Source organism: Pyrgilauda ruficollis, unplaced genomic scaffold (genome assembly GCF_017590135.1).
Source record: "Pyrgilauda ruficollis isolate IOZ18807 unplaced genomic scaffold, ASM1759013v1 scaffold72, whole genome shotgun sequence".
NCBI lineage: Eukaryota > Metazoa > Chordata > Aves > Passeriformes > Passeridae > Pyrgilauda > Pyrgilauda ruficollis.
Window position 1 is genome coordinate 3079407 of NW_024529044.1, and position 11970 is coordinate 3091376.

At 43.7% G+C, this 11970-nt stretch overlaps 1 protein-coding gene across 4 annotated transcripts in view; it reads left to right on the forward strand.

Annotated features, from left to right (window-relative positions):
- The window catches only part of PITPNC1 (phosphatidylinositol transfer protein cytoplasmic 1), a 79838-nt gene that overhangs the window by 63187 nt on the left and 4681 nt on the right, over nucleotides 1-11970 (forward strand). For 3 of the 4 annotated variants that reach the window (XM_041485653.1, XM_041485652.1, XM_041485654.1), the window contains exons 7-8: nucleotides 4398-4553; nucleotides 5263-5326. In XM_041485653.1, the coding sequence (XP_041341587.1) occupies nucleotides 4398-4553; nucleotides 5263-5326 (220 nt within the window). Of the gene's footprint in view, nucleotides 1-4397; nucleotides 4554-5262; nucleotides 5327-8596; nucleotides 8716-11970 lie in introns of all 4 variants that reach the window. The other variant, XM_041485655.1, reaches the window with a different exon arrangement.

Genomic DNA, 11970 nt, shown 5'->3' on the forward strand with positions numbered 1-11970 from the left:
TATTTACAGTTCTTAAGTATTTAGCTGGATCTTCCAGAAAATACCATTTAATAGAAATTTTTTAAAAAGTCCTTAAAAAATGACTCCACATAAATGTCTATGATAGCATCTCTACATCAATAAATCTTTCCTGAGCCCTGGCTATAAAAGCTGAAATCTAAAACCGAGCAACTACAGCTGATGCTGAAATGCCAGATGACAGGTATTAAACCCATGATTGGTTCTGAAATTCAAGATGAAACTAAATGGTCTTCAGCATAAAAAGGGAAAAAATGATTGCACTTCAAAAGCACCATGATATTGCCATAGGAGTCTGAAAAAATTAATCCAGGCATTAAAGAGAAGGAAGGATCTGTTTCAGGGACATCTGGGTACTTCCAGGGAGAGGACAGGATGCGTGGCACAAGCAGGGTGCACTTTCACCTCTGGCAGCAGGTTCAGCCTGGGGACCTTTGCCCATGCTGGAAGGGCCACACAAGCAGCCAGGGGAGACAGAAGGGTGACAAGGCTGCTGAGGTGTCCCATGCAGGCTGCCAGCACACACAAGGAGGTGCTGCCAGCTCCAGGGTGGAGTGGCAGCTTCCAATCAGGCCTGGTACCATGGCAGAGCTGAGGGCAAGCGTGCCAGGCAGATTTGGAGGTTTTCTGTAAACAACAAATGCCTTTCATTATTTAACTCTGAGTACAAAGTAACAGGTCAGAATTAATTGTGAAAAGACATTGCAACAACCCAGTGCTGGGTTTGCTTCCTGGAAAGGGCGTTACCATTCCACGTCTTATGCCCGTGACGTCCGTGAGGAAAGTTAAGTAAATAAATGTTAAATGATAAATAATAGACTCTATCAATAAACACTTTGACTCGTGGTCTAAGTAATAAAACCTGGGAGAGTGCTATGTTTGAATCCATATCCCACATACAGAGGCTTTTATTTCATTGTAATTTTACATTTCATTCTCAACTAAGCCCAGCTCACGGGTTATGATGTTTCTGCTCTGTTGGCAGAAGTGCTATTTTTAAATCACTCTGCACCTGGCAATAATGTATTGCAAATACAGAGTAGGTTTTGCTCCTCTAGCAAAAGGATTTGCCAGATGGGCTTTCCTAATAAATTGTGTCTGATAAAAGGACAAGAAGGTTATTTAAACAAAAAGATTTTAGCTATGCAATTACATTTAAAACAGATTGAGGATTTTGCCAGTAGATAAATCAAGGGGAAAATAGTGAATAGATACAGTATTCTTTGGATGATGCCTTCTCTAGGAAGAAAGGCATGGGTGTTTAAAAGCAAAAATAAGGAACACACAAAATTAATTATCTAAATAATAACATGAAAGTGAGGTCAGAGCAAAGTTCAGCTTGCACAGCTTCTAGTTACAGGAAGAAAAGCTTCAAGTACGTGTGCCATGAGTGCTGCCGAGAGAAGCAGTGCTGGGTACCAACATAATTTCTGTTTGCTTTTAATGGAAAATTATCAGCCCTAGTTCATTTTTTTTGTTATAGAAGGACCTTCTGTGCCTAATTGCAGAAACAATTCCAGGTTGTGAGTCTTAATTTAGCAATTTGAACCCATGAGTAAGGCACATAAAATCATTCTTGTCCAAGTTCTCACTAATTTCAGTAGCCTTTGGATCAGGCATTGAAGAGCAGAAGATGAGCAGTCCTGGTTCCACCAAAGTCCCTCTGGCATGGCCTGCTGCCCATGGCTGTGGTCAATAGCAGAAGCTAGGAAAAGTGTAAAAATATAGAGGTGAATGTAGAGATTCTTCCCCTAAAAGCTTCCTTGTATGATCCATAGCACAAGCAATTGCTGAGACAGAATTTGTGTGTTTCTAAAACAGTCAAGATGTTGTTAAACATGTAATTTTTTAGCAGCTGGATTAAAGCCCAGGGATATTAGCTCCTTACAAGAGCTCACCTCTGTCAAACATTTGTGTCCTTTGAGGTGATGGCCCAGACATGGAATTCTCAAAGTGACTTTGCCCAACGTCACAGTGTGCCTTGCATCCCCTGCTTGGCTCTTGTGCAGCCTTTGAGTCTCAGCTCCCTGAGCAAGCACTCAGGAAAGTCTTTAACACCTTGATCTTTCATACAGCAGGCTGGAAATCTGTTCCTCTGCGGCCTGGCTTCCATTCATAGTCTGCAGTTTTATAGTATCAATATGTTAATGTTTCCAGAGAGGCAGGAATTTCCCTAAGAGCTGTTTGATGTGAGTTGCTGAACTGGCTCTTCCCGTGGAGCTCTCCAGCCAATTTGTGACTAATCCTCATGTCCTTCAAGAAGAAGGACAGGATTAAGGGATGCAGAGGTGCCATCTCTGGGTGCTCTTAAGGGAATTGCACCTGGGAGTGATGTCATGGATCAGTTGCATTTACCACACAGTTGGTGGGTGATTTGTGGGCCGCCAAGTTCAGAGTGATTCCCACTGTGTGTCCTCTTGTCTGTCCCCCCTGTCTGTTAAACTCACCAAACCAAACCAGACCCAACCCATAAAACTTGGGAAGGAGCAGTGATGCAAGGCAGTTATTAATTATTTCTTTTTTTGTTAGAATTTCTTGATATTTGATACTGACTCAAATTGATTACACTAAATCCCTTTGGACTGCACTGAAGTTATTCCATTATAGTTCTGGTTATCTCTGAAGGACTGTAAAGGACAACACTCAGAATTATTAAAGTGTGTATCTGAAATGCTGAATCAAGGCAATGGCTCCATCACACCAGCACTGTGTGTGTGTGTAAAAAACAGCAGCCCCTGACTTATAGTAAACTATTTTCCTTTTTAGAGATTCTTGTTTCACAGTGGAATATTTTGCAAGCATATTCGATATCATATTTTCTGTAATGATTTCTTTTCTTAAGGAACCTCCAACTAGAATGTTATGTCTTTCTGAATATTATGTTTTCTTCCCTTTTTTCTTTTTATTGGTGTTATTATTACATTGATTGCTTCAGGCAATGATCAATTATTAAACAGCTCTTTCAAACAGAAAATGTGTAGATCCATCTGTGGTTGAGCTTTGCTGGGTGAGAAGATTGGCAGCAGCCTGTGACCATGAGCTGTGCTGTACAGGGGGTGTTGCTCTGATAAATGATGATGCTGAACTGTTTTTATGGTGATTTAACATTGAAACGTTATTATACTGTGAGCTCAAAGTCTCCCCTTTGCAAAGCCTGTGTCAGCAATAAAAGCAGTGACTTTCACAGGGAGGAAAGACTATCACTTCATCAGAGCTTTGAAGAGAACTTTAATGGCAGAGCTTCAGTTTAGGATAAAACCAGAAGTCAAGAGATAACTGAACAGTAGGGAACAGGAATGCTGGGTGATACATAAACTCACACTGAATGAAGCAAAATGAAGATCAGAGTAGTTATCAATTTTTTGTGGTTTTTCTCCTGATTGTCATCCATTTAATGCATAATTTAAGCACTATTTAAGTACATGATTAACTACTTTTATTACAAAGGATCTTCCCAGACCTCAGCACTGGAGAAAGAACACAGCTGAGCACTGCTGGTTACTCTTCAGGACAGATTTTAGAAGCTCCACTATGAATTTTCTGAAATGACATAATTTTCAAGTTCTGACAACCAGTACTTAACCATAAATTATTTCTATTTACAAGATATAATTAGCAGGATTGGACATAAAGGGAAATAGAATTATACCAATATGGAAAATAACACTTTCATAGATAAAACTGTATCTACTACAGATGAATGTAAACTTTAAAAAGATGAACTAATGACTTTAATGGTTTTATGAAATGATGTTGTAATTTCAATGTTGTAGTTTCTTTCATTTCCCAGTTCCTGAAAGAGAAACAGAGCTGGGATTACTCATTGTCTGCTCATAACTTAGTTGTAACCAGAAATGGATAAACTGCAGGAGTTTCCTACTTAGCTTAGGATGAACAAGTGCACTTAAACTGAAGGTGGCATTGTCAGGGTCAGTGTTGAAGTGTCAAAGCTCCAACTGGACACAACTTCAGGAGACAGGTACAGGTGGAAAGTACAAGCAGTTCACACCAAGGGGCAGTGGAAAAGCAGGCTCTGAAGAAGCCACTTTTTTTTTTTCTTTCCTTTTTTTTTTTTCCCAAGGCCATAAATAACCCTTGGAGTGCACTGCACTGTAATGACTTGCAATAACAGATTTTCTCACAGCAGAAGACGTCCTGGATGATATTATTGTCAATGCATCTCCAAGAATATGCTGCCATTGATTCACTGCCAGGCTTGGATTTTAGGATATCCTACTGCATTTTAAAAGTCAATTTCCTATCACTTTTTCACAATGTTTATTAGCATGTTTTGTGTCTTATCACAACTTTTACTTTAGCAAACTGACAAACACAGCTTCCCCTCCTGCATTTCCCTGTATGTTTTCTTTGTTTTGCAGGATCCCAAATACTTCAAGTCACAGAAAACTGGGAGAGGCCAATTGAAAGAAGGCTGGAGAGAGACCCATCAGCCAATCATGTGTTCCTACAAACTTGTGACTGTGAAATTTGAAGTCTGGGGACTTCAAACCAGAGTAGAGCAATTTGTACACAAGGTCAGTGAAACAGGAGCTGTTCCTTATCCTTCATATACACAGAACTCGAGCACTCACAGGAATGTGGCCACGGCTGTGGAGAAGCCTGGGAGCTCGGCCCAGTCTGCTCAGACCTCTCACAAGGTCTCAAGGAGCTGGAGCAGAGCCCAGGACTTCACTCTGGGTACAAACGTGACAAAGCCCAGAGCTGCTCAGGCCTAAGGTTGAGAAAAACTATCAATAACATTTTCAGTGCTGTGACCAATGTATGAGCTGAAGTATTTCTGAGTACACAGGGGTCCCATACACACAGCAGTGAGGTGAAGAATCCCTGAGAAACAGACAGTGGGGAAGTTTTCCAATCAATCTACTAAAAATTCAATTCATGAATAGCATAACTACGAGGTGATAAAATTTTTCATAGTATTGACCTTCTACATGTTTGAAAAACTGAGAAGGGAAAAGAAGAGGTCCAGAATGTCTAATTGGCCAAAGATTAGTGGAATCTCTACACATTCCCAAATGGATTCCTTGCTAGTCAAAGCCATGATTCAGTGCTGGCAACAGATCCAGTTCCAGTGGGAAGCTGGACTAGGAGCCCTTCAGGGCCAGAATTACTTTCTTTTTAGACACAGAACTGCCAGAGGGTTTCTCACTTTCAATCCTGTTGAACGACAGAGATGAGATGTTTTGTTGCTGCTGAGGCCTTTAACCCTTTCCTTGTTTGCAGGTGGTCAGAGACATCCTCCTGATCGGTCACCGGCAGGCGTTTGCCTGGGTGGATGAGTGGTATGGTGAGTGTCCTCCAGAGCCATCCCCTTTCAGGGGGCTGACACAACCCTGGGACAATTAACTGCAGGTTCCCATCTGCTTCCATGGATCGTCAGGTCCTAAGGTGAATTGTTCATGGAGGAGGTGGAACCATGTTAAAGATGTTAAAGATCATCTCCTTCCACCCCCTTCCATGGTCAGCGACACCTTCCACTAGATCAGGCTGCTCCAAGCCCCATCCAGCCTGGCCTTGGACACTTCCAGGGATGCTGGGCATCCTGGGATGCCCAGGGCATTTAGGCAGCAGGCAGCAGCCAGGGATGCCTTTCCATCCCAGCATGTCAGTGGACCTGCACCAGTGCCCTGACCTGCACTGCAAGCAGGAGTTGTCTGTATGGAGAACCTCGTGCAGGTTTGAATAAAGCTTCTTCATAAGGCTGCCTTAACTTGCAGCCATTTCCATACTGCAAAATCCCAAGGCCTCTGACCCAACACATTTCCAGCTTTTTAGGAAAGTTTTAAGCTATTGATATGGATTGCAACAAAGAAAAGATGGAGCTTTTCTGAAAAAGATGTACATGAGCATAAATCCTACAGGGTCTGATTCAGCAGCAGCTGCATGCACAAAGTGTTGGGAATCCATGAGGCAGCTGTGGGAATATGGACACTTCCAGTAGAACAGAGCAATCTGAATATAAAACCAGAAATCACACTGTCTAAAGTGAGCTCACTGGGTTTGTACCTTTTACATGCATTTTCTGTAAGACATATCCATCACCACAGCTACTCTCAAAACAGGCTCTGAAACAGGCCATGGAAATACCATAGGAATTTGGCAATATATTTAGAATGTTTATTTAGGCCCTCCTCAAGCTTCAGGAAACACCAATTTGGGCATTTCGTGGGTGAGGGACATCTCTCTCACCAGAGCTCAGAACCATTGTGCATTGCTCAGGAACAGTCATTGCTGCAAACACATCTCAGAGGTGTCACAGCCCTGCACTGGAGTGTAGCCACCAACTCAGTGGGCTCATTGTTTGGAAATAGGAAAAAAATTGTTTTGAAATCACAGTGTTCTTATAAATTTAATACTGCATGAAAATCTTATGCTGTAATGGTCATAAAAATACTGAAACTGCTAAAAATATCTTTTTCTATTGGGATAGCTGTAAACTAGTGAGAGAATTTTATATCCAGTGAGAGAGTTCTTCAAGGCTATTTTTTTTTAAATTTTAGATTTGTTTCTTTTTTTTCTTTTTTTACCTGAAATAGAACAATCCATTCTATTTTCCTGTATCAAGTCAGGGAAACTGGTAACTTTAAATAAAACAGCCTGACTTCATGTAAAAATTGAGCCCATAAATTTGCTCCCAGTCTACCCAAAATATCTATACAGTGAGAGATGGAAAATATTACTGAGGAGCAAAGTGTCAGCTGCACTTTAGCAGTTACTGATAATGATGACAAATGAATAGCCATGAAGTTAAACATACCAAGTAGGTTTAGCTCAAAAACATTTCACTGTGGATTTTCCCCTCCTAAGTCTAAAATCTCCCTGCCAAAAATATTCTTTCCACAGATGAAATATTGTGATACACAATTATCTTGTGGATTTTCCTTGTCAGAGTGAGCCTTTTTACTAATATAGTGTATTTCTAAGAGCTTAATTATCAGCCTAAGTACAAAACCTAAAAAATCTGGGCTTAATAAAATAGATATAATAATCTAGCACCAAAAATATATTTTTAAGTGTCTATTAACACCTTTTGAAATGAAAGTTTGAGAAAGACCTGGAGATTATGGTAGTCAGCTAAACTGAATCAAATAATCAGTGTAATAAAGAATGTGTTATGTTAATGACTGGTTGCTGTTACTGACCCTGTAAGTATGAATGTGTTTTGTCATTTAATTTACTAAACTCTATTTAGCTTTATTATTAAGAAATTCTATTTTCTCAGTGTTACTTACTAATAAAGAGCATGTTCTGTGCTTGGCAGAGTGCATCCCAGCATGTTACTGACACAGCTTCTGAGCTTGTTTCTCATTCCAGACAGCAGTAAAAGACTGAAAGAGTATGAGCTAGGGGTATTCCATGTTTCCTTTTCAAATTCCTTGATCAAAATTTTAGACTGCATTTCTTTTTACTGATGAATTATGACATGATGCTGCCACTACAACAGCTGAAGTTGTATCTTGCCTTAAAAGCTGCATCATAAAATGCAGCAGGAGCCTCACAGCACAGAACAGGGAGTGGTGTGATACAAGAATTCCCAAATCCCAGTGGCTCATCATAAACTTGAGGAATATGGGAGCCCCAAGAGCAGATCACAGTGCATGACCAAAGGGGCACCCATTTGCAAGCAGCCTGTGCTAATAAAATGCTCTTTGAGTGTTTTGAGTCAAAAGTTGATGGCTGTTTTTACGAGGCTCTGAAGCTACCAAAGCATCGTAAAGAACAGACCAAACTCTGACACTGCTCCTGTTCTGACTCCTCACTCCCCAGTGCATTTATGGAAAGCATGGGAATACCCAGAAGAGTCACAGGTCAATTACTGGATTCTTTATGTTTTTGCTGGACTTGTGGTTGATGACAAATCCTGTTAAAGGTGTTAACCATTGCCTGGTGTTCCACACCTGACAGGTTGTGCTGGGTGACACCCCCAGCAGGCTGGGCAGTGCACAGTGATCCTGCTGCTGGGATCAGCCTCATTTGAGGGATATTTCTAATTTTCATCATTCATTCAATTGCTTGAGGCTACACAACCATTAACATGTTACTATTAATTCACTTGCCAGTTTAAGTGTTAGTTTCTGGAATCTAAACTGGTGTGGGCTCTAACACTAACAGTTTTTCTGGTTATGAGATGTACAATGCAAAGTTAACAAAAACTCTTTTTGCAAGTGCTGGAAAGGTAAGTAAATATTTCTAATATTTCTGTATCTATCCTTTGTTCCAAAGGATCTTCTAAAATTTCTTTAGAAGATCTTGGCCTTTGTCAAGGCCTGCACTTCAGTACTTCCTGCCTACCTTACATCACACAGATACTCCTAAACAATTTCCACTCCTTCCTGTTCTCTGACTCCCTTTGACTTAACCTCGCACCTTCCTTGGCTGACACAACTACCTTTATGAGGCAATTTTCATAAAGCTAGTTGCTCCTTGCTTTTTAAAAAATCCTTTGTTGGCTTCTGCTGAAAGACTTTGTGTTCCTAGAACCTTCTCCTTAGGAAAAAAAAAAATTAAGTTTGCACTGAATCAATGGAAAATGCCAACAATTTTGAACTTTTTACAGATATGACTATGGATGATGTTCGAGAATACGAGAAAAATATGCATGAAAAAACCAACATTAAAGTTTGCAACCAACATTCATCTACTGTGGATGAAATAGAGAGCCATGCCAAAGCAAGTGTATGTCTAATTTTTAAAACATATTGCCCATCCTCAGCCAATGCATCTGCACAGACCAGAAAAGAGCAACCAACTGCTGATCAGTCAGTGGAATTTTGGGGAGGTTTTGCTTCAATAAGAACAGAATCTTTCTCCATGAAGTGCAATCCTACCTTTGGTTTGCACTGTAACCCTGCCAGTTATGTAAGGGAGGGTGGGGTTGGGCTCATATACAGCTCCCTGGCTTCCAGGAAAACACAATGCTCAAATTTCAGTTGGATGCATAAAGAGGAGGTTAAAGAGGATTTTTACTTTCTATTCTTTGAATAGTTAAAAAATGCAGGAGTTCACAGTGGTCTAGTCAAAAAGCCAAGAACATGGGGAGTGGAAAACTTCTATGGGACTCACAAGATTCTTTCTTTCACCAGGAAAAAAAAAAAGTCTAATGAGTTATTCTCATTAGTTATACTCTTTTCAAGGTAACTTTAATGTCACCGTCATTGGTTAGCTACCAACAAGGTGGGAAGTATTTTCAGATGTAACAGTTTAGGGAAAAGAGCAGGTTTCTGTGTAAGTTCTCTGGTTCAAAGTCTGGAGATTTCATAAAGTGCTTAATTACCTAATTTGGGCTCCACAACTAGAGGCCTAAATTTACAGGCTGATACTCTCTGCAAATTGAGAAGATCCAGTGGCCCTTGCTCCTGAAATGTCATTATTCCTTTATTTCTGCTAATGGTGCTGTGGAACTCAGTGCTGGGTTTAGTCATGAAGTCAGTGTGGGGCAAGGCTTGAAGGGCTCCAAGTTTTTCCTTGGCTCTTGCTCAGTGCCAGCTGGCCCCAGCCTGAGGAGATGTTGTCTGCATAGTCCCTGGGAAGGTAATTCTTGTGCTAGTGACACAGCAGCTTCACTGACATCAAGGTTACTCCTTAGCAGAGAATTAGTTCAGATTTTGGCTCTACACTTCAGGATTTGGTTCTGAATGAAGTCTGCCACCTGTAGTTTCCATGTGGAAAAACTGTCATTGAGGTCAGAACAGAGTTATTAATGAAAAAAAAAGAAAGTGAGCCTGAGTCTTCCTAGCTCAGTGTAAGGGCTGTTTTACTTGAGTGTATATTACAGCAGAAGGAAATTAAAGAAAATATAGGTTAAAAAGTAGAAGTCAATTGAAGTGTTTAATGTCTGAATTGAAAATAAAGAGTCTTGGAGGCTCCATTCAGTAAGACTTCACTTCAAAGGACAGTGCACTGAGAAACCTTCCTGTCCCCTTCATTTGTCCAAGACAGCTTTTGGTTCTTGTCATACAGAATTCCTCAATCAAAATCCCTGTGATTTCAGCAGGATTTGGGACACTTTGAGTGCAGAAATGCTCACCCACTGTTACAGGGTGTGAAATGAAATGTAAAGCAGCAAAACAGGTTCAAACCTCTCTCCAACATGAGTAGGTACAGTTCTGCTGGGACCATCTGTTTATTGCCAGCACTTCTGTCAGATCTGCAACAGGCAGATTCTCACTCCTAATGATGCCAGTGTGGGCTGGAGAGGTCCCTGGAATGTGGTGCAGGGGGGAGCGAAGGCAGCCAGCACCATGCACGCTTTTGTTTATTTCATGTGATGTTGGAACACAACAGAAAGCTGCTTCCACAGCCAAGGGTGCACATGTCTGCAGCTGGGCAGGGGTAAAAAGCATCAGTGCCCTGAAAGGCTGATTTTGTCACAAATTTGGTAATCCCCACTGCCAGTCCTGTGCTTCAGACACTCGAATATGTGAGACTCCTTAACTGATTAAAATACTACTGGTTTTATTTCTACATTTTTGAGCTTTCGTGGCTCAAAGAATCTATAAATGGTCTAATGGAATACTTCAAATTGATGAATTTAACTTGACATTCAGCAAAAATCTTAACATTGCCTTCAGTTGGCTCGGTGGGCGTCTTGCAGGCACTGCAGACATGGAGCAGCAGGTTCCAGAAGAGCCTTGCTGATTTTCTGCTCAGCTTCCCAGTTGGTAGCAGATGTCACTCGCTGGGGTCTGTCGGAGGCTCTGCATGCCCGGCTCCGCGCAGGGATGGCGCTGGAATTGGCGCTGGGATGGCCTGGGATGGCGCTGGAATTGGCGCTGGGATGGGCCTGGGATGGGGCTGGGATGGCGCAGGGATGGCCTGGGATGGCGCTGGGATGGGCTGGGATGGCACAGGGATGGCGCAGGGATGGCCGGGATGACGCTAGGATGGCGCAGGGATGGCGCAGGGATGGCGCAGGGATGGCGCAGGGATGGCGCAGGGATGGCGCAGGGATGGCGCAGGGATGGCGCAGGGATGGCGCAGGGATGGCGCAGGGATGGCGCAGGGATGGCGCAGGGATGGCGCAGGGATGGCGCAGGGATGGCGCAGGGATGGCGCAGGGATGGCGCAGGGATGGCGCAGGGATGGCGCAGGGATGGCGCAGGGATGGCGCAGGGATGGCGCAGGGATGGCGCAGGGATGGCGCAGGGATGGCGCAGGGATGGCGCAGGGATGGCGCAGGGATGGCGCAGGGATGGCGCAGGGATGGCGCAGGGATGGCGCAGGGATGGCGCAGGGATGGCGCAGGGATGGCGCAGGGATGGCGCAGGGATGGCGCAGGGATGGCGCAGGGATGGCGCAGGGATGGCGCAGGGATGGCGCAGGGATGGCGCAGGGATGGCGCAGGGATGGCGCAGGGATGGCGCAGGGATGGCGCAGGGATGGCGCAGGGATGGCGCAGGGATGGCGCAGGGATGGCGCAGGGATGGCGCAGGGATGGCGCAGGGATGGCGCAGGGATGGCGCAGGGATGGCGCAGGGATGGCGCAGGGATGGCGCAGGGATGGCGCAGGGATGGCGCAGGGATGGCGCAGGGATGGCGCAGGGATGGCGCAGGGATGGCGCAGGGATGGCACAGGGATGGCCCTGGGATGGCGCAGGGATGGCGCTGCCCTCTTGCGGGGCTCGGCGGCACCGGGACACCTCCGGCTCGGCCTGCCCGCCCGGCTTTCCCGAGGGCTCTTAACCCTTCACCTCCTTTCCCTCGGTTCGCAGGGAACTGAGCCGTGCAGCTGTCACTTGCCCACCGGGGTTTAAGTGCAGTTTGCGGATGGAAAGTTGGAAGCACGGCTTTGAATGGTGTGGCTTTGCAAAGGGAGAGCGAATTCTTTAGGCTTTATTAGCGGAAAAGCAAAACAGGCTCGGTCCTTTCATGAAGCTGCAGCTCAAGTCAATGGAAGGAGAGAGAATTTTTCATCCCTTGATAATTACAGCA